The sequence below is a fragment of the Varanus komodoensis genome, unplaced genomic scaffold, assembly GCF_004798865.1.
Source record: "Varanus komodoensis strain SLA01 unplaced genomic scaffold, ASM479886v1 scaffold27, whole genome shotgun sequence".
Lineage (NCBI taxonomy): Eukaryota > Metazoa > Chordata > Lepidosauria > Squamata > Varanidae > Varanus > Varanus komodoensis.
Window position 1 is genome coordinate 13,771,516 of NW_025335701.1, and position 25,248 is coordinate 13,796,763.

At 43.6% G+C, this 25,248-nt stretch overlaps 1 protein-coding gene across 1 annotated transcript in view; it reads right to left on the reverse strand.

Annotated features, from left to right (window-relative positions):
* Positions 1-348: 348 nt before the first annotated feature.
* Positions 349-25,248, reverse strand: part of SYT10 (synaptotagmin 10) — a 42,874-nt gene continuing 17,974 nt past the window's right edge. The window contains exons 3-7 of the mRNA XM_044434153.1: positions 16,699-17,263; positions 11,253-11,373; positions 6,865-7,036; positions 3,779-3,908; positions 349-420 (exon numbers count right to left, since the gene is read on the reverse strand). Of these exons, the coding sequence (XP_044290088.1) occupies positions 349-420; positions 3,779-3,908; positions 6,865-7,036; positions 11,253-11,373; positions 16,699-17,263 (1,060 nt within the window). The remainder of the gene's footprint in view (positions 421-3,778; positions 3,909-6,864; positions 7,037-11,252; positions 11,374-16,698; positions 17,264-25,248) is intronic.

Here is a 25,248-nt window from a genome sequence, read left to right on the forward strand (position 1 = left end):
GACATAATGTACACATTGCCATGATTTGGAATGAAGTTGTCAAAAAAGAAAACGTACAAAAGAAAATGTGATGTTAATACAACTTGTGCTATCATCACATCTCAGACATTCTATACATTTATATTTGCTCTTCCAAATGCTTTACTCATACAAAGGAAATAAACAGCAATGCCTTTGTGACCTCCACACCCAGTGCTCAGGTGGAATGCAATAGAAATAATGGGATGATCTGTAGAAATGCAACGGATTAAAATGTGAAAGATATGGATGCAAATCATCAGTTGGAGCCAAACCTTCAGGTGTGTATAGGAACCTTTTTCACTGGTCCTCAAGAACCCACTGTTCAGGCTAGGGCGTGAGTGGTGGTTTAGGTGAGGAACAAGAGCCTTGACTGTCAAAACTGGTTGCTCGGCCTGGCAACTGGAAGAGATGATAACTTTTAAGAATGTAAGAGGAGTCACAAGAACATCAGAGCCCTGATGGATCAGCCCAAAGGTCCATCTGGTCCAGCAATCCCTTCACACAGTGGCCAACCAGCTGCCCACAGGAAACCCCCATGCAGGACATGATTGCAGCAGCACCCATGTTCCCCAGCAACTGGTGTATATAGGTATGCTGCCTCTGATACTAGAAGTAGCATAGAGCCATTTATCAAGAAATAAATGGTCCAGTCCCCTTTTAAAAGCATCCAAATTGGTAGTCATTACAACATGATGTGGGAAAAAAACCTATAGTTCAGCTATTGTGTGAAGCAGGCTTCCTTTTATCTACCTTGAATGCCCCACCCATCAGCTTCATGGGATGCCACTGGTTCTAGTATGGGAGAGGAAGAAAATCGTCTCCCCTCTACTTCCTCCAGGCCATGCATAATTTTCTATATCTTCATCAAGTCCTTCTTTACTGACCTTTTCTCTAAAGCATCACAGAGGTGGTTATCGTTCCTTGAAAGAGAATTGATCCAGCCCCTTGATGATGTTCATTTCAATTTTCTACACTATTTCCAATTCTACAAGATCCTTTTTTAGGCATGGTGAACAGACCTGTACACGATATTCCTAGCGTGGCTGCACCACAAATTTGTATAAAGGAAGTAGCATACTGGTTGTTTTATTCTCAAGGTCTTTCCTAATTACATAGAACACTGAATTTGCCTTTTTCAGAGCAGCCATATACTGGGCCAAGATTTTCATCAAGATCTTCACTACAATGCCAAGGTCTCTTTCTTGCTTGGTCACTACCAGCTCAGCTCCCATCAGTTTACACTCAAAGCTGGGAGGTTTTGTCCCTAATACATTACTTTACACTTGCTTATATTGAACCACATGTGCCATTTGGATGCCCATTCTCCCAATTTGGAGATATCTTTTTGGAGCAACTTCCAAACCCCTTTTGTTTTAACCACCCCAAACAGTTCAACATCATCAGCAAACTTGGCCACTTCTTCATTCACTCCTAATTCCAGTTCATTTATGAATAAGCTGAAAGGCATTAAGTCCATTACAGAGCCATTCATGATTATAGATGTTCCTTTCCTAGCCAAGGAAATCTGGCTAGGTTAAGGTAAAGTATCTGTCTGTCTGTCTGTCTGTCTGTCTGTCTGTCTGTCTGTCTATCTATCTATCTATCTATCTCTAATCTGCCTCATTAGTCACATGGCTCCTGGGTTAGGGGGTTTTCATTGACTACTGCCTCTAAGGTGGGCTATGATTTGCTAAACTGCTAATTTAGTTGCGAGTATTTTATCGTTTGCATTGAAACACCTAAACATGTTCTAGCTCTCTAGGTGTATTTATTTCCCCTTTGATTGGTTATCATATATCAATATATGCTCATGTCTAGGGATGTGGAGGAATTTGTATTGGAGCTGGGAACCTGATGGATTCCTTGGGCTTTCCTCCCTGGACTCTGGTTTACCTTGTCACGGCCTTGAACCTGAGTTCTCGGCAAGTGTGCTCAGCATTCATGTGGTGCTTGCCAGCAATTGAGCCTTGCACAACTGCTGTGCAAGCAGTGTTCTGCTTCTGTGTCACATGCAGCAGCCTCATTGGGTTGCACAGCCTTTGTTCCATGAGTGTCCGTGGTCTTCCTCTTGGCTCAGCTTGCTTTCTAGGACTAGGCTGAGCACAAGAGGAAGTCTGAGCGCTCAAGGGACAGCTTTGTTGCATCACTACTGAGGGCTCCCTGCCTCCCTGCATTCAGGCGATGGAGGTGCTTTCCGCTCCTCAGCTCCTGAGTGCTGTCCCCAAGCTGCTCTGCCGCCTTTTAAAATAATTAGCACCAGCAGCCTTGTTCTGTTCTAGTTCAGGTGGGGTCTGTTCCTCTTGCGCAGATTGTTCCAAAATGTGCCTAAAACCTGGCTGTGAGTATGCAGCAGGTGACATTTCAGACAAAGATATCTGGTGGTCCAAATTTCAACTTCCTACCGACTGAATCTGTCTTTCAGAACCTCCTGACTACATTTCCTCACATTATTTTACATCTTGTGAAATACTTCCTTTGGTCTGTCCTGAATCTATTGCCAATTCATTTAATTGGACTATCTTCCTGGGCTTGAATATTTAGTATGAAATGCTCATGCTACAGTTGGGTTACACAAAAAGGTTATCCATCCATCTTATGGAAAATCCCTTCCTCAAAATATATGCTTGGGTTTCCTGAGACCTTAAATATTTTGATCCATCTTTTATGAAGGCTGAGCTCTGTTTCTTCCCATGCTGTGTTCTTTTCATTGTATCTGGTTGACTTTGAATTCTCTTTGCTTTCGAATTGTAAATTCATTTATATTACACGCTAATGTGTTCTGCTACTGTAATATCTGTTTCAATAACTTTAGTTTTATTGTGTGAGATGCTTTGAAATGTGGCCTCGTCAATGCTCAGCAGCCCCCAAACAGGAAGCTGATTGCAACTGTCTAGTTGTGGTGCTTTAGAGTGGGAGAGGAGGGGGCTGAAGTGCCATCAGGATGCCCCATACCTGGCCGTCCAAGCCTCCTCCATCACCCACCCCTTTTACCCCCTCTCTGAGGTCAAATTTCAATCTGGGAGAAGCAGCCGGGGTGGTTCTTTTTGCCTCAGATGCAAAGGGGTGGAGAGCCCCAGTGGGCAGGGTATCCTAAGGCTCCTAGATGCCGTCTGGGGTCCGGGGAGGCAGAGAATTGCTCTCCTGTACATCAAAGCAACAATGCATGCTGTCCTATGCATTTTCTTCACTGGAAGAAACTGCACACTCAGAAGGCAAATCCATCTGAGGAAGGGCAGGGTGTGTGGAAAAAGAAGGGGACCCCCCCCCCCCCGCTCCTATTCTGGTGCTCCTGATCCTGCACAGTGGGGACTATGGCACCCTTTTTAAAAAGGAAGAAAGGAAACGGGGGTGGGGGGGGCGGTTTCAGTGATGGATTTTCTGTGTCTCATTTAGTTTGGTTCTTTATCTTGAATACATCAGTAGTGACTTTTGCTAGCAACTGGGATAGAATGTAAAAGAGCCAGATAAAATGTGAACCTGCATTCCAGTCAGTAAGCTTTTCATGAGATTTAATGAAATGGGAAATGCAAACCTCAGTTTCTAAGCTCTTTATGTGAAAATGAGTTTTAGGATCTTCTCTCATACACACCTGCATATGGTGTTCTGCACTTACCTTTCCTTCTCCTGCATTCCACTCCAAATTTCTATTTACTAAAATGCTGCTCAGTGATACAGAAAGACCAATTTGTATACAAAGTATTCTATACAGAGAGATAATGAGGACTAGCTGACTGCAGAGATACTGTACTTCTCTTACCTCTACTAAGGGATGCCAGTGGGTTATTGGCTTGCGGGGGTATGCTAACATTTCATTCCAGTGGTCTCTTCCAAGTCCTTCTGCATCAAGGCCAGTCCTACATACCCCGATCACCTCATTGTGTCCTACTCTACGATTAAAGAAGGAGAAAGGAATATCTGAAGGTTATGCATAACCTTTGCTCAAAAATAATAAAATATTACAAGTTGAATTACCTCAACAGAATTACCTGAAACAGAAAAAGCTAGATTGTGTAAACCGTATGAATCATGCAAATTAAAAAAATCTGATTTCTCTTAGTTTGCATCATTTATATTCCTTCAGCTAGACAAAAGCCAGTGTGCTGTAGTCATTAGATTGCTGGACTGGATCTCTGAAGATTTGGGTTTTAGTCTCCACTCAGCCATGGAGCTCACTTAGGACAAGCCACAGGCTTTCGGCCCAACCCACCTTGTTGCTGTGAGGATGAAATGGAGAGGAGGAGAACCTGCTGAGCTGCTTTCGGTTCCTTGTAAGAGGGAGAAAGGTGGGGTACAAAGGCAACGAGATGGTGATGATGGAAGGGGCACAGAAGTGCAGACATAGAATCCCACCCTCTGGCCACTGGAAACCTCATTTGTCAAATTCTACTAGCCTCTGAGATTTTACCATCCACTTGTCATGCTCTTTCAAGTATATTGCTACATCCATAAGGCCTAGAAGCTTGCTTAAAGTATCAAACCAAATAAATAAACCTGAGATTCTTAGGATGGCTAATTCTACAGACAATGCCATAGGGTCTGCTTCCACCAAACTGTAAGAGACACACAATTCTGCCTGCTCATGGCATCACATGGGAAACCTTGGCAGCTAGGGATGTTTTGGGATTGCTATTTGATTTTTACAGTTCTGAGCGTGTCCTTTTAATGCCTCTAAAAGCATTTCCATTAGCTAAATGTACTCAACACTGGGCAATGGAAGTTAAACTTGCTGACAGGACTGGATTCTTAAATGGATTTGGCTGATCAGAGCCTGCAGAGCAACCATCTTTGTAGCAGCAGGTGGGGAGGGTCTCAAATTGCTTAATTATTTGAGGATGACACACAATGTCACCCTTCAGTAATTAGGGTGGCCACTTAGGAATCACCAAAAGGAGTAAGTAACTAACACCCCCCCCCCCCAAGTTGGGGGCAAAAGAGGACATCAATCTGCAAAAGGTTTGCCTCGGTGAATATACATATGTACAGAGCCACATTTATAAATCACAATGGCAAGGTATAGAGAAATGCAGAATATCTCACCAAAGTGTGGACATCTGTGACCAGGTGAGCTGCATGCCTGCCCACCCAATTCCCATGGCTCCTTCTCTTTAGACCAAAATTGGAAGGCAGCCACTGAACACAAGATGCCTTTAAACAGAGGACAGTCCTCTGGCAGCCCATCAAGCATAGGACTGCCCTCTGAAAAGGGAACATATGGACACCCTACTCTTTATTTAGATGCAAAACGATCAACGGTGTAGATTTAACCAGCAGTGTTTGGTAAACATCCATTAATGGCCTAGGACTGAGTCTTAAAGCTCCATGTGGCTTTTGAAGCAAGGACCTGTTCCATCCCCCACAGATTTGCCACTTACTGATATTGCTGTGAAAGAGTCTCTTCCAGTTCATCCCACTGTCTGGGCAAGATGGGAAGGGAACTCTCTCAATGGGACAGCTTTGTGGTAGGATCTCCATTGCTCTCATTTTGGTTTAAGGAAAAGGCCCCTTTCTCTTTTCAGGACTCAGCCTTCTTTTAAGTCATTGTGAATGTTTCTTCCTGCCTTCCTGATGTATTTATTGATTATTTCTCATGTATTTATTTAAAGTTTTTATATGCAGTCCCCTTGCTACATAGCTACATACATATATAGCAATAGTGATCTTAATCCTCTGGGTGCTGGTCCTTCGGATGGCAAAAAAAATCACCCAAGTGCAAGAGAATGCTATCTGCATCCTTGGAGGAGCCCTGAGCATTGCAGAAATGTAAGCAAAATATTTAGGGTACAATCCCGTGAACTGTACCCCCCTGGAGTCTGGCCTCTCCAGCATCAGTGGAGCTATTTACCCACTGTGAATGCTCTCCACAGCACTAAGCCTTGGCAAAGGATAAGGTTCAGCACCAAGAGCAGTGGCTTTAAAGTTCAGAGTGAGATCTGCAATGGTTGCACAGCTCCACTGATACTGAAAGTGCTAGAATCCATCAGGGCCCAGCTGCTTGGGAGCCCACAGATTCAGCTGCAAGCTTCCTATGACCTGCTGAGCCAAAGATGAGAGGGCAGGAGAAGCAGCCAAGGTGAGTTTTGCCTCTCTGCCCTCTGATCTTCAAGCTTTTTGATAGGCATTTTCCTTATTCTGGTCTCTTCCCCTCTTTCTCACCAGAATGCACACCTTTTCCTTTCTCCAGGGTTGGCTTTCTGACCTCAGAGAGGCAGGGGCATGCTTCTCTGCACAGCAGCTGCAAGGCAGATCTTGGATGCCCCCTTCTGAGGTCTCCTGTTATCCGTGGGGCACATGCCCAGGGACCACTGGATTCTTCTTTTAGATTACAATCAATGGTAAGGAGCAAACCCCACAGCCATAGAGCCCAGAAAGCACTGAGTGTGTTCACTGAGCATGGAATGCAGACTGTTTGGAGGAGAAAAACAAGACCCAGAAAACAGGGAGTGATGAATGTGATGGAGGAACCTGGAAGAAAGTATGACTGGCTGGCTGGATCATGGGTTGCAGAGATGGTTGAAGTGGAGTTGGAAAACCAGGAGGAACATTTTATCTTCTGTTCATCTTTAGTGAACTTCCTGAATGCATTTTCCCCATGTTATATTGTTAGCTCTCCTGGAAGCATCGTGTTCTAAAGACTGTAGATGCGAAGGGTTGGATGCAGACTTAATCATGGCTAGAACAGACCATTCATGGGGCTTATTTTACTTATGAGGAACCTAAGTCCCATTGATTTCAAAAGGTCTGCTCCAAACACGAGCTATGCCCACTTATGAGATCAGTGAGACTTGATCAATGAGTGGACATTTTTTAAAGTTTGAAAAAATGAATGAGAAAAATGCAACATACCGGTCATAGTCCATAACAGCAATGGCAAGGCTGACTTGTTCCACATTCTCTGGAGGGATATCAAAGACAATGGCCTCGCTGTACACCGGATTGAGTGTGTTCTTCTTTGTAGTTGTTTTCCTCTTTTTTAATCGGCGACCATCACACATAAGGGATACTTTGACGTAGGGATCTGAGATAACAGGAAGGAAGTTTAACAACCAGAAGAAAGTGCATGGACAGTTTCCACAATGGAAGGAAGCCGACAAGTCCGTTCTGTCATGGAGCTGGAAGGGGCCATTTAAGACATGGAGTCCAATCAGTGTAGGAATCCAGATGAAAATGGAGTACCGCAGGGGTCCATTTTGTCCCCTTTGCTGTTCAACATCTACATGAAACCGCTGGGGGAGGTCATCAGGAGGTGTGGGCTGCAGAACCATCAGTACGCTGATGATACCCAGCTCTACCTCTCATTTTCCACTAATCCAGGTGAGGCAGTGGCTGTACTGAACCAGTGCCTGGCCGAGGTAATGGGCTGGATGAGGGCCAATAAACTGAAGCTCAATCCAGACAAGACGGAGGTCCTGTTGGTTGGCCGATCGGGCTTCGGAGAGGGTGAATTGAACCTTGTCCTGAACAGGGTTGCACTCCCTCCTAGGGACAAGGTCCGCAGCCTGGGAGTGCTCCTCGACCTGGAGCTTTCACTGGAAGCTCAGGTAACAGCAGTGGCGAGGAGCACTCCCAGGCTGCGGACCTTGTCCCTAGGAGGGAGTGCAACCCTGTTCAGGACAAGGTTCGAATCATCCGCTCACAACACCGACCGGCAGTGCTTTCCTCCAGCTTCGGCTAATTCATCAGCTGCGCCCCTATCTGGAGAATGACTGCCTTGCGACAGTGACACATGCGTTGGTGACTTCCCGTTTGGACTTCTGCAACGCGCTCTACGTGGGGCTACCCTTGAAGACGGTCCGGATACTTCAATTGGTGCAGAATAGAGCTGCCAGGCTGCTGACGGGGACTGGGCGTTATGTCCACATGACTCCACTTCTCCGTCAGCTTCACTGGCTTCCCATTAAAGTCCGGGCCCAATTCAAGGTGTTGGTGATGACCTATAAAGCCCTAAACAGCTTGGGTCCTGGTTACCTAAAGGAGCGCTTACGTCCATATATGCCCAGCCGCCCCCTGAGATCTGCGGGAGAGGCCCTTCTCCGGGAACCCTCCGTGAAAGAAATTAGGAGGGTGGGTACTTGGAGGAGGGCTTTCTCTGCGGTGGCGCCTAAGTTATGGAATGCGCTCCCAGAGAGGTCTGCCTGGCGCTGTCGTTATTTGTTTTTCGGCGCCAGGCGAAGACCTTTTTATTTAAGCAGCATTTTAAATGTTAATACTACTGAATTTTATCTGGCCAGGGCGGCTTATTTTATATTGTATGTTTGTATTTTATTCCAATGTTTATATTTTTAATTTATGATTATTATTATTTAATTTATTGTTGTAAGCCGCCCCGAGGCTTCGGCGAATGGGGCGGCATAAAAATGTTTTAATAAATAAAAAAATAAAAAAAATAAAATAAAATATCCCATCTTCACTTGCATATCTCTATAGCCAGAGAGACATTACATTCCTTGGCAGTTGGTTTCATCCTCTGACTACTTTTTCTGATGCTGAAACACAGTCTGCCTTCCTGTCACTGAGGCCTGTTATTCAGTGTCAGAGAACAGGTGGGACCCTCCTTTGTGTGAAACCCAGAATACAAGGAACCAGTGTTATTTAATGTATTGGGAAATAGCACGGAGTCAAAGCAGTGAGATGTTGGAGAAATACAAAATAGATTCAGATGATTTTGGATGTCTACGAACTCAACTCTGAAGAAGACCGGCATCTTCTGAGTTGCATGGACTCGGTGGTCCTGTGGGCCATTCTTTTTTAAAACTTTCTGGAATTGTATGTAATATATTTATTTTCACAAAAGTTACTGAAAAATATGTTGGTATTCTATTGTTATAAGACAATAAACAATGTGATATTAAAGCTAATGTAAGTTATGTTGCAATAGCAAACACGACTTTAGTGAAATGCCAATAACTTGCTGGTGTAACAGGTTTTCTGGGGACACAAGAAAAATATTTCTGTACCACTCAATAACTGCAGCACTCTGGGCAGTTCACAATAATTTATCAAAGTATAATAGAAAGAGATTCAATAAAAATACAGATACAATAAAACAGTGTACACATTTTAAAACATTTTAAACAACTAAAATAATTTCGGTAAAACTAAACCTAATTAAAACAGCTGACAAAACTATCCTTATGCAATTAAATGCCTGAGAATAGAGGAAAATTTCAACCTGACACCAAAAACATAGCAGGTGGGTACCAGGTGGGCCTGTGAGCGGAGATCATTCCATAAGGAGGTGTCTAATGCCTGCTTGGTATTCTGTTTGGTACCAGGTAAAAACCTTTTAATTTTTCCCAGCATTTTAACAGTTTAACTTTGTAGACTTAGTTTTAATATTGCATTTTATCCTTTACTACTTCCATACATCTATGCTGATTCAATTGTAATTGCTGTGATTTTGTTGTTTTAAATTATTTTTTGTTGTTTGTGTATTTTTAACTTTTGTTAACCACTCAGGGAGGCTTAGCTATTGGGTGGTATAAAAATGAAATAAATAAATAAATAAATAAAGGAGGCCACCACTGAGAAGACCGTCCTCCTTGTTGCCTCTTTCTGGGCTTCCTTGGAGTTGCCAGTTGGAAAAAGGCCCTGATGACGATTGTAGGGTCTAGGTAGAGGGAGGCTGGGATTGGTGTTCCATTGGGTATTACAGTCCAAAGCCATGTAGGGCTTGGTATTCTATTCTATTCTATTCTATTCTATTCTATTCTATTCTATTCTATTCTATTTTAATATACATTAAAACTGGCAGATACAGTTTGTTAGCCCTCATCCAGTCGTTTGTTGTAGCCAGGCACCAGTTCCACACATCCACAGCCTCACCTGATGAGCATGAAAGGGAAGAATGGAGCTGCACGTCATCAGCATACTGATGGGAACACAGTGCAACACTCCAGATGACCCCACTCAGCAGTTTCCTGTAGAAGCTAAATAGCCTGGGTGACAAGACCAGCCCCTGAGGAACTCCATGCAGGAGAATCCATGGGGCTAAGCAATGTTCCCCAAGCACCACCTCCAAGTTCTGCTGGAGGCTATTTATGGTGGCCAGATTGCAGGAAAAGCCATATGAGGTGAGACTGAGGGAACTGGGTCATTTCAGCCTGGAGAAGAGGAGACTCCGAAGGGATCTGTTGGTGACATACAGGTATGTGAGGGGGTGTCACAGGGAGACCTGTTCTCCCCTGCAGAGGAAGGCAGGATGTGCTCTGATGGAACTAAGCTCAAGGAACCAAGGTTCAATTTGAATGCCAGGAAGTACTTCCTGACACTTAGGACTCCTAGGGTATGGAATGGGCTTCCATGGGAGGTGGTTGAAGCCCCATCAGTGAGGGTGTTCAAGGATAGGCTAGACATTTACATAGTATGCATGTCATGAGTGGAGCTGGCTGGAGCCTGGGGTCAGACTAGATGACCCAGGAGGACCCTTCTGACTCGCTCAGTTTCTATGTTTCTATATTATGTTAGTGGTAATGTTGATTTAGATACTGCCCATAAGCTTAATATGTTGTGATGATGGATTGTATCCCATATTAGCTTAAATCTCATTAATTTCAGTGGTTCTGCTCTAAGTAGGAGTAACATTGGATACGGTCTGTTGTGTGTGTTGATTGGTTCCTTTAATTGAAAATTGAATTACATTTTCTTTAGTGCTTCTCAGAAACATGGCAAATTTCTGCAAAGAAGAAATAAAGCACTGAATCATTTCCCTTAGTTTGTTATGCTGAAGCCCAAACTATGTGCTATCCAGGGTTTCATAGTTCACCACATTTTTGGCCCCCAAATTGGCCTAGGAGAAGATTCCAGCTGGGTAGAAGATGGGTGTTCAAAGAGATTTTGCTTTACCCTTTCCAGTTTGATCTTTCCCAGTTCAAAATCCCATTCCCCCATTGCTTTTTCATCTGTGTGGGTAGAACACAGAAACTGTGTATCTTCTTTGTATTTTTTTTCCTGCCCAGTCAAAAGGTAGTGTAGGGAATGGTGCTTTGGAGCTGGAAGTAAAATGGCAGGAGAGTGAAGGATTATGTAGCCTCCCTTTTGCATCTGGTCAGGGATGGTCCTAGGCTAATTTGGGATGCTGCTGTTGCTGGCGATGATGACCTCCACCTCAACCATTTTTCAAGCCTCCCTGCCTGCAAACTCCACATCACGTGCATTGAACCCCTGGTGGCAAGAGAGAGCCCCCATAGATTCAACACCCATTCAGTGGGCCAAGTAGAACGGCACTTGCTCACCTGACGAGCCAGTGATGTCCATAGCTTTGAGATTTCTGCATTTGATGACGGTGAGGGTCATCCTCCCCGCTGTAGGCAAATAGCACAGGGAAAACATGATCTCCCCCAAATCAATACTTTCCTGAAAAACAAAGAAACAAAAATGTTAAAAACTTTGTCCTTTTAAAAGTTAAATGTTAAAAGTTTTGCAATGGAAAACAACTCAAGTCTTGCCAAGGTGTTTGAAACATTGACCTTCTTCAAAAGCACATGCATCAGATTGGATTTTAATCACCCTTTTCTGAACAGCTCAATGTCAACGTTAGGGTTGTGGGGGGCGGGGGGGAGGTACATGTGGCCATCCAGATGTTGCTGAACTCCAGCTCACATGAGCTATAGTCAACATGGTCAGCAGGTAGGCAATGGTGGGAAATATAGTCCAACACCATCGGTTGGAACCACAGGTTCTTGCCTCCTGATTTGTTAGATTTAAGGACACACTTCGATAGCTGCCCAATACTGTCTACAACAGCTGTAGGAAAGGTTGGAGTTCCAGCTGCAACATCAGAAATGCTTTCTGAGGTAGGAACCGCAACTAACCTCAGAAAGCCCTCCTTTCATCCAAGCAGCTGGTGCAGTCCTTTCCACCCAGCTGCAACTCTGAGGTCAGAAAATCAACCTCACAAGACAGTGTTGGTGGGAATCCCAAGGGGCAGGGAGGGAAGGACTGAGGCCCTGCAGGGATAACTGTATCTTGGTGGAGCCTGAGCTCTCTTCATGAGCAGAGTTCACCAAAATCAACCAACAAAGTGTTTTGGATGGCAGGAGGAGTGCTGAGGAAACCCTCGCTGGCATCCTCCTTCCACCCTACATTGGATGCCTGCATTCTTCTCAGTTCAGAGGGATACTAGGAGCCACATTTGTTGGCATCCTAGCTGACTTACAGCAGAATCTTATGCATGGTTATACCGAAGAAAGTTCTGCAGCTCCCAACAATCCCTGGTTGACTAAGATTCAGTCATCCAGGGAATTTTTCATTAAAACATACTGATTGACTAAAAAGGTGACCCTCTTGTATTTGATCAGCAGGATGTTTTAAACATTGCAGATGCCAAACACCATTTTATAGGAAGAAGAAGAGGAAAACTGATTCCCCCACTCCGGCCCTATGTGGAAGCTTTTTAAGTGTTCCAATCAAATATGGATGCATATTTTTTTCGGACGATCCTTCAGCTACATATTTCACACATCCAAACTCAGCAGTAAGTGAACTTCTGCTTAAATTCATTTGTTTTAATTGTCCCCTAAGATGACCCATGATGTATAATAGGAATTGTAATCAAGGACTTTTTTTTCTCCTTTACATTTTGGTCTTGCTGTATTGTTATGTTACTCTTCATACTTGTTGCCTCTGTTTTAAAAATTGATTTCAATATGCAATGCCATGTTAAAAAAAGGAAGCAGTCTCTGCCATTTCTTAATTAAAGAAACATGGAACCAGATGTATGGGGAGTACGTGGTGGGGGGTGGGGAGAAATTTGTACCATTTACATTTTAAGGCACTTCCCTAATTCGGGCATTCTCACTACTATGCAAATAAAAACTTAGTTAGTCTTCAGTAAATCCACACTTTAACAAATTTTGCAATGGACTTCTCAAATTAAAAATGAGTATATTAGAGAAAATAATGTTCAAATAGACACTTTACTAAGAAAACGTCTAGCAAAAAAGTATATATTTGGATAAATGGTTAAATATTTGTATTAAGGAAATGAATTCTTCTGAATTCTCGTGCAAACTTTTGAAAGAAAAATTTCTAAAGTTGGTGATGAACAATGAACAACTGGGGGAAAGTGAAATCTATTGCAACAGGATAGAAGAAATGCAGAGTTCCTGCCCTCATCCCTCAGTGTGAACCTGCCATGTCCCTGGAAGGTTACATGAAGGATGGTCTGCCCAGAACCTGCTGGAATCTAAGATCATCTTCAGAGATCCTGTTGCAGATGTGGCATTGGAATACTAAGAAGAGAATCTTTTGGCTCCCAGTAGTACTTGATCGTCTAACTCTGGGGGTCCAGCTGGAGGGCTGCTTTCTCAGACATGAGCTCCATTGTTTGAGGACATGCCTGGGTAAGTGCAGCTGACATAGAAAGGCCAGACATCTGTCATGATCTGTTCCATAGTTCTGAATGTGTGATGCTAGGCTCCTGTTCCAAAATGGAAGCCCAGGAGCACTTGCTATTTTATTCTGTGAAATCTTCATACAGTGCCTGTTTCTTTAAAGGCGTATGGCCAAAATGGAATGGCACCAAGTAAGTGTGCTTAGAAGAGGGGTACGGCGAAGCCAATTACGTTTTTTTGCACTGTAAATCATTACATGATTTACCTGGTGCCAAAATCCTATCTTGCAAAAGGAAACTTTCCTGTACAAAATAACAATATGTCCATGGTATAATTTTGATAATTTTTGTGCTTAATTTAGGACATTGTTAGTCTGGCAGCATTTTACAGTGAGCCTTTCATGGCAGCTTTGTTTGTATTATGTCAAAATCACACGAAATGCAAACAGAAGCTGCTAGGGGGAAACAAAATACACTGAAGTGGATGTGAAATAATGCACCAACTGGGGGACTGCTGAGAACTGGATAAAAGCATCCTCATATATGAAGCAGTGAAAGCAACACTGGCATTTTCACAGTGATAAGCTGCTCAAATATCAAGAGGATTCATGCAAACACACAAAGATTCAGAACAAGAAAGAGGCATGTGAACTGAGAAAAAAGTAGTGTTTGAGGTCACATCTTCTTGAGTCCTTGGGAGCTGATAGTTGCCATGAACATCCCATGCCTATACACGAGGCAGAAGCCAATCAGGTTCTCCTGCTGTGACACATGGGTGTGAGAAATATATGTTTAAATATACTTCTCATAGTGCAGAGGTGTTGAACTCAAGCCCAATCCAGCTGAGCTATTCTTTTCATTTCTATTTGATGCTTCCCTGCCTTTCTACCAAGAAAAATGGCACTCAAGGATGCTTACAATTAAAAAAACTCAATTAAAACATCAATAAAACAATATATTAATACTGAATAAAACACAGCAACAAAGGAATAAAAACTGCAGCCAACTAACCAGACCATCTTCTATGTTTGAATGAAGAGGTATTGGCCTGATGGCCAAAGAGCACCAAAGCAGGAGCGAACTCAACTCCTTCAGGAGGGAGTTCCACAGCCTGGGAATGGCCATTGAGCAGGCCAGCAAATGTGCCTTTGAAGGTCACGGTGCTGAAAGAAGGGCCCCTGGTGCTGTAACCAAATAAATGAAGACCTAGCTGCAAAGCTGGGCTTGTTGCTGGATAATGGATAGAAAAGGCCAGAAGATGTGTGATGGGTGAAATAGGTGATATGTGAATCGAACAAAGAATCCCGTCCACGCAGAGGCAAATTTCAATATATAAAGATCAGAACAAAAAGAAGTGTTTCTTTATTTCACTTCTAAAAGCAGGTGTCTGAAAAGCAGGTACTGTGCCTTCTGGAATGATGTGGAAGAAACCTGCCTGATCCTTAACTGCATCACTGCAGAAGACTGCAGGTCTGTGATGTGTTTTGGCAAGCATTTACAGACGGCTGGTTTGAGGACATTGTCCCTGTTCTCCTCCATCTTTTATAGGCAGCAATTCTGGAGTTTAAAAGTTGTTTTATCACCATATTTGCTCACTAAAGATTTCTTTGGAGTTTGTTGTTATTCATTTTATATATTGTGTTTTATTATTTTGTGTGCATTTCCTCTTTGTTTCACCAACCTTTGTAATTTTTGTTCCCACACCTTTTATATTCAAATTTGAATTATGTGGTATGACAGACTTTTTTCTTTCAAAACAACTGTGTGTGCGAGGGAGATGCGGGGGGGGGGGGATTTTAATCAGAGCAGCATCCCCAGGGCACATAGTGCACAACAATTTGCTTTTGCATTTCCACTCCAATTGAAATCACACCCCAGGCCAAGCTGCAAGTAGTGCCACATGATATACTCTTGGGTTCTGAACATCTTTGTGATGCCAATGAGGGAGGAGAAATTTCAGTCAGAACAAAACAAAGGCAGGGAAAGAGTTAACTCCCCATAACAAATGCCCTATTACATGCTTCCAAATCTGCAGCTCTGTGATCGGATCTCCTGCACAAAATCTCTTTCACTCAAAGGAAAGATGCTCAGGTCAAACCTGCACCATTGACTCCCAAGCCCTGTTTTCCTAATCCCAGGTGCAGGTGGTTCCCCGAGAATTTCAGTGGGTCTGGCTACACCCACCAATAGCATGGCCCCAACTAGTTTGCATTTCTTGACGCTGTAGGATCTGTGGCTCTCTTAGCGGAGAGGAAGGGACCGGACCAAGCAGCATCTCCCAGGGCTGGCTGACCTGGTGCCTCCTTTGCATGCCCCTCACCATCCCAACTAGGGCAGTGGGAGCTGCAAGAGGGGTGGCCAGCTGGAACTAGGAGGGCTTGTGGGTCCCAGCACCAGCTGAGTCAGTTGACTCCTGGCATGCTTCTCACCATTTCCATGGGGAGTGAGAGATGCGTGAAGGATGAGTCAGCCAATTTAGGAAGGCTCAACTCTCCCAGTGTCCATGGCTTCACATGCAGTGCATTTCCATGGTTATCTCTGATCTGTGATCAGATGTGTTGGAATTCTCATGCAGAAAAGTCAGTCGCCAGATTGGGAGGGGAAGTGGGAAGGGGAGTCTTTGGCATCTCCAACCACCTTGTTCCAAGGCAATCATAGAAACATAGAAGAGTAGACTTGAAAGGGGCCACAGGGCCATCTGGTCCAACCTCCTGCTCAGTGCAATGGCTATTTGTTCTCCATAGTTTTTCTGGATAGCAAATATACCCTGGTGATCTCAAGTTCTCTAGACACCAACAGAAGGCAACCATTCTACCTAATTAGTAGAAGGTAATTCTGAAAAGTTTGGGAAATGGGAGGCCAAACACTTTACTGCTATCGTCTAAGATGCAGCTGTTACCAAACACCTCAGTATGCTGCTATTTTTGACATGTCTCTGGAAAAGAAGGCCTCATTTCAGTTTGGGGAAGCACAGGAGACCTCTGTCAACTCTGAGCCAGGCCTGGAACCTGAAACAGAAAGAGCATGTGACATGAGGCCCACAACCATCTGGCAAGCTCTTGTTCTCCAGTCCCAGTCTGACTTCCTTCTCCTCCCCAGAGATCCGTACCAAAATTAGAGTGATCATGCAGACACAAGCCTCAGAAGAGTCACCAGGTAGATGTATCCAACAGTTGTTGCGATGATGATGATGATGATGATACCTTCCTACTTAAGCATGTGAATGTTTTGGAGGGTACTATGTACAGATATCTACAGTTATTACATACCCAGTCAAGGGGAGAGAGGAATCATTATAGAGAATGCAGTGGCTCTTACAGGTTTAAAGTCGGGAATGTGGCACTTACTGTGGTGGCGCAGTGGATGTCTTTCCATACTGTTGCCTCTCTGGAGAGATCAGAGACTTCAAAAAAGTTATCAAGAATAACTTCTCCTATCATATCGTGTCTGGAAAACCTATCAAAATCATATACACTGAAATGCAGTTTCCTGTTGCAAAGTTGGTCATAGGCTACAGGGAACTGAAAGGTTTCATCAAAAATAGGGTTTAAAGTCTTCCTGTGCACCCGTGTCTGAAATTTCTTTTTTCTGTCTGGAAGAAGATAGATTTTCACATATGGATCTGATGTGCCAGTGAAGTCTTTCGCTGGTAGCTCCAGGGCTTTGACAATAGTCACCAAAAGCAGTTCATTTTCATAGTCATATTTGAGGGTGAAGTTAAGTTTCCCACAGGTTTTCACATCTTCTTTCTTGCCTTCAGAATCTACAGACTTTTGTTTGTAAAGCTCAGGTTTTATCCTTCCAATGCTGGTTGTTGTCTCCCCTCTTTGTAAGACTGGATCTGTCCCCATGTTGAAATCAATGCTGGACACTTGCATCTGCCTTGGCAAGTGTCTCCTGAAAGAATTGTGCCTGAATACAAAAAAGCAAAAAAATTAGCATTGATTATCTCAGTGGGAAAGATAATAACATTTATTGTTGCTAAAAATGAAAGAAATAAATCAACAGCTCACATTTAACCACTTTCCATTATTGTTATAACTCTCTTGGGAGAACAATTACTGACAATATTAGGTAATTCTAGAAGATAACTCAGTATTTCAGTTCAAGAAGCTTGTTGACAATTTGGAAAAAAATCCAGAGGGAAACTATAAAAATTATAAACGGTTTAGAAGGCAAAGGCTGAAGGGAATAATTATGTTCTACCTTGAGAAAGAAGATGGATCATGGCATGAACTGGCAGTGCCCTGCTCCAGCAGTGAAAGAGAGAGCAGACAAAACTGTTTACCAACCATTCCCTTTGGTCCTTTTCTATTTGTAGCCTTTTCCACTGCTAGGCAGATTATTTTTCCTGGCTGCTTCCATCAAAGTAGTCTTAAATATCTGTGGGTCTTGGGCAGGGGTTTAGTTCTTAGATGTGGAATGGATAAACCAAAGGGAAATGAGATCACAAAGATTCCAACAGAAAGACTACATTTTTACTGAATATAAGTGTTCACGTGTTCCTGTTTGAATATCTAAATAGATGCACACACACAAAATCAATACAGTAATACAATAACCAGGGATAAATACATCCTGATGGACTAACTGGACTGTGTCCCTATTTTGTCTATTTCCCATAAACAATACCTTATTGTGAAACACCCAGCACTCTCTCAACCAGTTCTCCAGTTCCAGCTGTTGTGACTCTTTCTGGCCTTCTTTCCTTCCTTCACTTTTCTTGCTGTTTTTCTGCTCTCTCTGTTAGGTTGTGTAACTTAACAGCACTTAGTTTACCTCTTCCACTGCAACCAATCATGAGGGTCATTTTCTTATTCTCCTTGGACCTAAATTTCTTTTCCTAAGTTCTTCTTCTGACCTTAAGTCAAGTCTCCTATAGCCTCCCTTTCTTCTTCCTCTTCAAGTAGTTCTTACTTCTCTGATCTAAGTTTTGACTGTAGCTGCCAGCAAACGTTTGTCTTCCTCAACATGCAATCTGGCTCTTATAACCTAACCAATTGTTTGACTTTCCAGCTGAAATACACCCACCCACACACACATTTTAACTAGTCTACAAATGAGCAAAGGAAGGTAGAAACTGGAAAGCACTCTAAGTCAGGAGAGCAAGATAGCTATGGCACCATCCCTGCAAACGATCTTCTGAAATTCCACCCTAGTGGATGATGAAGGATGCCTTGAGGTTTGCTGGTATATATTTGACCCAAGCCACAATCCTATGCAAAGCAGAGACATGACCCTGCTGACAAAAGTTCATATAGTTAAAGCTATGGTTTTCACAGTTGCAATGTATGGCTGTGAAAGTTGGACCATAAGGAAGGCTGAGTGCTGAAGAATAGAGGCCACTGAATTGTGGTTCTGGAGAAGACTCCTGAGAGTCCCCTGGACTGCAAAGAGATTAAACCAGTCAATTTTAAAGGAAATCAGCCCTGACTGCTTTTTAGAAGGTCAGATACTGAAGATGAAACTCAAATATTTTGGCTACCTAATGAGAAGGGACAACTCACTGGAGAAGACCCTGATGCTGGGAATGATGGGTGGCAAAAGGAGAAGGGGATGGCAGAGGATTAGGTGGCTGGATGGAGTTACTGAGGCAGTTGGTGTGAGCTTCAGTGGACTCCGGGGGATGGTGGAAGACAGGAAGGCCTGGAGGAATGTTGTCCATGGGGTCATGATGGGTCAGACATGACTTTGTGACTAAACAAACAAAACAATCCTATGCATGGCGAGACACAAAAAGGTCCTACAGTTCCCACCATTTCCCATCCAGCATGGAAATGCTGGGAGCTGCTGGCTTTTTTCCTCCTTCTCTATACCTGCATAGAATAATGTGGCTTCATACCATGTCAAATGTTGTCTTTATATTCAACTGATTGTTGAAAAAAGCACACACTTTTCTATGACCCTGCAGCTTTAGAAACTAAAATGAAATAATGAAAGGGAAGATAGTAAAAATGACCACTCAGAAGGTGAGAACAGAAGTAGGAGATCAATAGTGTAGGTTGGTTAGATCTTCTGCTGCTGCTTCACTGAACCAGACAGTGGAGAAAGGCATTCAGGTGTCTGATTAGCCTTTGAGCCTGTCTATTTCACCATAGCACTTTTGTAATACTTCCTTACCCTTGTAAAATATACTTCAGGGCATCATGCAATGTGGCTGCCCATAATCCTCTGAGGGTTACTGGCATCCAGTGGAAGGTAGGAGGAGAGTGGAACCTTGGGTGACCTCTATGCTCTCTCCATTCATCTTCCAAAGCTTTGATGAATGATGTCAGCCATCTAGATGCTTTCGCCTCCTCACAGGGAAAGGTTGAGGCACCACTGGAATTCTTTAGAAGATGGCAGTGCCTCACTCCTCCCCTTTCCACCTCCCATGCCAGGTCTGAAGATGGTCTTTGAAGCCCAGCTGGTGCATAAAGAATCATGCTCCCTCCGTAAGGGTGGAGGGACGGCCCTCCAAGGCTGGAGTCCCAGCTCTGTCCTTGGTGTGTCTTTCCTAGGCCAGAGCAGGGGCTTTGACATATCCTATGCACCCCCCTCCCCCGGACAATGTTGCGAGGCAATAGATTCTATTTTTAACCAATTTGCCAATGGCTTTGCCTTGAATGGCATCATAGAATAGATACCAAAGTAAATGTCTGCATGTCCTCTGGTATTCATGGTTAGGAAAGGTAGGAATGCTAATGTTCTGTTCTTCAGCTTTTCCATTTTCAAGTACATGAAAAAAGTTGGAAGCCAGCTGTGACACCAGCTCTTTCATATTGGAATAAATTGTCCATATGGAAGCTATTATGCTTTACTTCATGAAAACTCTGTGAGCTCTGGAGAGAGTGAGAACAAGAATGGGAGTGAGAGAGAGTATTGCTTGCTCATGCCCTACTTTCTCTTGGCCACACTGCATTCAAACACACCAACTGCATTGAGATAGGACAATACACGGTGGGTTGTTGACATGCATTTGAACCCCAAAGTGGTACACCACCACACTTTGATGCAGCCACTTGATGACTGGTAACTTCCAACTTCCTCTGGCATGACCACAAGGAGGAGATTAGAAGACTATATTGCCATTTTCAACCAACCGTAACCCTAAACTGTGGTTAATTTATACTCTAGTCTATTGAACCAAGTTAGTTTCATACACCAACATTTGAAGCTGGCTTGTTTCAGTAAACCATAGTTAAGACTGACAACAGTTTGCCAAGCTTAACTGAGATTTAATGCCAAACTGAGATTCGTTAAAGATGGAAAGGAATACATCTGATCTCTTCGCAGCTGTGACAGAGGAAGAGACAAGGAAGCACGTGGGAGTGCCCACACAGTTTTAGGCCAAATCTCAGGCATGTTTAGACAGAAAGAAGCCCTGCAGCTCCTAGCATTCCAAGACAGCAATGCTTTTGGCTTCTATGTCTCTGAGTTTTTTTCAGTCTAAACATGCCTAGGATTATGTCCTCAGGCTGGTATTGCTTTAGTGCTTTTACTGCATAGGAATATTGATTCCTATTTTCTCATTTTTTTAATACAATGAGGATAATGATAGATTATCCATCAGTCTGAGTACTTTAAATGGGTAAGGCTGCATACTGACATAAACAGTTAAAGCATGATGATTGCCAGCCCTTGAAGGCACATCTTGTTGCAATCATTTTACTCTGAAACAACAGTAGTGGCGGCAGATTATCCAATCTTGTCTTAAAAGGAAAGTGAGGCTTCTTCTGCCAGTTGCGGGTGTCTTTTGAAATGCAAACCACCTGTTGTTTCAAATCCAGTCTGATTGCTAGATTGTAACCTTTCTCTTGCCCTCTATTGTTAATGGTGTCATTTGCTCCCAATGCCAGTGAAAGTTGCTTCCCATGGGTGTAATACAGCATGGCACTTGTGCTCTTGTAAGTCAACGTCCTAATAACACAGGAGCTTGTGTATGTCCTGAGTCACAACTTTTCAGTGAGCTGCCCAATTGATGTGTTAATTACTTAAGCGTGTTTTTGTTCCCATGACAATATGGGTATGCTTTTCTGTTCTGCAGGAACAATAGAACTGGTATGATTGCTTGCCGTGAGGAAGGATAAGAAACTGGACCAATTAAGTTTCCTGGGATGCAACACAGTTAATGGCTTACACCTGCTGCACTGATTCCCTGCATCTGTGCACTCTGATTTGTTGTCTTGCCCAGGGCTTGCCTTCCTCTCTCTGGCTCCCAGGATGAACTAAAAAAGGTAACCCCTGCCAGCCCAAGATGCGGAAAGGTAGAAGTATACAGACATCTGGCGAGACAGCATCAGCTGGACTGCATATGAAAGCAGCCCCATTTCAATGCAGGCAGTAGAATTTCAGCAAAGAGACATGTACCAGCAGAATTCCTCCAGCAAAGCTTGGAGGGCCAGGGCTGAAGGTAGGAATGTCCAGGAGTCCACCTACTGTTTGTCATTACATATATGGGAAATTGTGTGTGAGGAACTTGCAACCAACCAGTTCTCCAAGAGCTGATGGATGGTCTACTATTTCCCCCTCCTCACATGGAGGACAGGCCAATGCCCCACCTGGATTCTTTGGAGGACACTGGTACCTCATTTCCATGCCCCTTGTAACACCCCAGAACATCTCCTGAAGATGGCCTTCCATCTTTGGAAGCACAGCCAACAGAAAAAAACATGCAACTGCAAGAAGGGACGGAGGAGCCCCTGGTGTGACTTCAGATGGCCATTCTGAGGTTACTGAAGGGGTTTCTTTCCCTATTGCTGGCCAGGCTGGATCTATCAGCTGTAGGATTGTGCCTTTCATGTGGAATAGCACAGGTACCTGCTTGCCACTAATGTTTTGAAATGTCCAAGGAAGATCATCCTTGTCTTGTCTTCCTTGTCTGACAATGGCTGGATGCCATTGGATGAATATGGGTGAAGCATGACAATTCTATACTGAACACCCACAGGCTTTGCTTTGGAACTTCCAAAGCCCAACCCAGTTGCTTATTTAGCCTGACCAAAGCTATTCGCTATTTGTAATACTTTCCTGCAGAATTCTCTATTTCTATCTCTGGGAATGCATGTCAGTCTGTCACTTAATAATTGCATCATGAAGTGATGACCTGGGAAGGAGCAATCGCAGATAAACCCCACAGACAAAATGTTCTGATCACCACCACCGAACATGGCAGTGTGGCTTGGTTGAAACAGTCAAATGCACACATCAGTTAATAGACTGTGATGTATGAAGGAGATTTCCACTGCATGCCTACCAGGATTGTGGAGCTGAAGTCCAGGGCCCTGCTCAGTAGAAAGAGCAGGCGGGTCCCCAGATGCAGCAATCTTGGCTTGCCACACTTGCAGTCGGTGAAATAATACAGATTACCTTCTCAAGAGGTGGTCCCCATATAAAACCGTGAGATGCAAGAGAGGAGACTATAAGAAAATGAAGTTCAGAATTATTTAAGCCAGGAGTAGGCAATGTGTCTCATGCGCTGCATGCCTCCTCCATGAATCCTTTTGCAGGCGCCCCCCACCCTGAATCAGCTACAGGGGTGGCAAAATCACAGCAATTCTGGAGGGGAAAAGGAGCGCATGGAGCACAAGCCTTGTTCAGTTGCAGAACTGCACTCCTGGAAGCCACCAGCAGCAACTCACCCCCCCCCCCCCCGTTTCCCTGCAAAATCATCACACTGTTGCTGGCAAATGTGACAGTGGTGCACAGATGCTGGGGATTGTGTTCCAGGAGGACAATGCAGCCCCTTGGCTCCTGGAGGGCGACCCTGCCTGACTTAAAGCATCACTACAGAAATGCATTGCTCAAGTGATAGCTTAATTGAGCATGCTAAACGGATTTCTTCCCCAAATTTTAAAGAAATAAAACTAGTGTTCATGCATTTATGGGAATTGTAAGATTCTGAAGCAGTCACTTTCATTGTTTGAATAGCAGAGCTGAAACAAAGAACCCATGAAATTTACACTGCTGAATCTCTGGAGACATTTCTGCATTCCTTGTGAACTTGTATCATTCAGTATCTTTGGTTTTTAATCTTGGTTTTCTAATAGTTGCTATCCATTTTGATTTTCATTTAATTCATCCAGACTCTTCTATTATTAGAAAGGACAAAGAAGTTCAACCAATTTACCATTAATTATTGCTGTATCCTCCCCACCTCTGTTACTTTTTCACCTCATTACAATGCCTGAAAACTCATTTTGTACCCTTTATCATTAAAAGTACAATACGATACAATGAAATGAAATGCATTGGCCAGTAATTGCATCTGGGAAATTTCCTTTAGCCTGTGCCAGGTTGAAATTGTGGGCAGTTGCAGCTGAATTTTGACCTGGAAGGGTCTTGGAGGTCAGCACACAGAGCTGGTAGCTGAAAACTGCATTATTACACTCTAAAATCAGACTCTGCTGCTCTGCTAGCCAGCTCCATTGTAAGCCCACCTGCAGCAATGTATGCCCATTGTCAATGGAAGCTGGACCTGCAGCTTACATTTCCTAGGGACAATGGAAGTGCTGTATATCTACCCAGACTAGCATTTTCATCCACTCTGGGTTTAATCTGACCCCAATTCCAAAACACATTCAGAACCACGGATAGCTCCTGAACAGTTCGGACTGAAACGCAGAGTGGGTACACCCCCCACCTTGCTGGTGGCATTGAAGCCACCAGCAACTGGGATAAACATGATTAAGGAAATTCTTAGCACTGATCAGATTTCTCTGCTGCTCCCCACTTCCACCAAAGTGCAACTAGTCAGATAAGGTACTGCCAACTTCGACCCGGTTTTGGTAGCATCTTTCCAGGGATGGTAGAATGAGACAGTGCCTTGGGCAGTGATGCTGGAGGACACAGAGCAGCAACATGAGAACAGTGCTGCAGGCTGAGTTGTCTGCTGCACTGGGCGCAGTGGAGGATGCTGTCCAACTGGAGTCTGACTCCACTGTGGACGTCCAGACACGGGAGTGGGCCCTTCCATCTTGTCCTTTTCCTTGGATCATCTCTGCAAATTTCCTGGAATTATGGTTTCCGTAGTAATCTAAATGTGATTTTCATAATAATAACCACAATAATTATGGTTTCCATAAAGGTTCTGGTTTCTTTTTCATCACAGAATAAAATAAATTGTTCTAGAAGAAGCACTTTCTGTCTGGTCCTATGAATGAACTTAGCAGTCATTGCTTTTAACCCATGTATCTTATAGGTGCAAGGGTCTTATATGAATCTTAAATTTCTATTTTTATTTAAGATATTTGTATCCCATCCTTTGCAAGAGCCTCAGGACAGCTTACACAAATAAAATTCCAAAATACATAACAATAAATAAATTGACAACCCACTCTGGCTGCAGTTAAAATATGGTAGAAAAATTCAATATTAAAACTTTTTAAAATATTGCTGAAATAAAAAGGTCTTAACTGGTGCCGAAAAACATATAATGATGGCGCCAGGTGGACCTCTCTGGGGAGCGCATTCCATAGATGGGGGCCACTGCAGAGAAGGCCCTCTTCTGGGTACTCAGTCTCCTAACGTCTTTCACAGAGGGTTCCCGGAGGAGGGCTTCTGCTGCCGATCTCAGGGGGTGGGAGGGCAAATAGGGAAGAAGGCATTCCTTTAGGTATCCTTCTACCTTCATTAAATGCCTTCTACCTCCAATCTGGGCTAACCCATTATGCCTGCTCTAGAATAAAAATGGGAAAAAATCGTAGCTGCTAGAGATAGATTTAAAGGGATGTCTGTTTGGCCCTGCTATAGAAAGGGTCAGATCTGTCAGGTTCACAGGAAGTGACTGATAATGAGGTCAATGTATTCGAGAAGTCCTGAAAAATTACATAAAAACAAAAGGATGTCAGTAGGGCTGAGACGTCTTTTCCACTCACAAATGCCGGCTTTTCTCTTTCTCATTTCCCATACCTACCTTC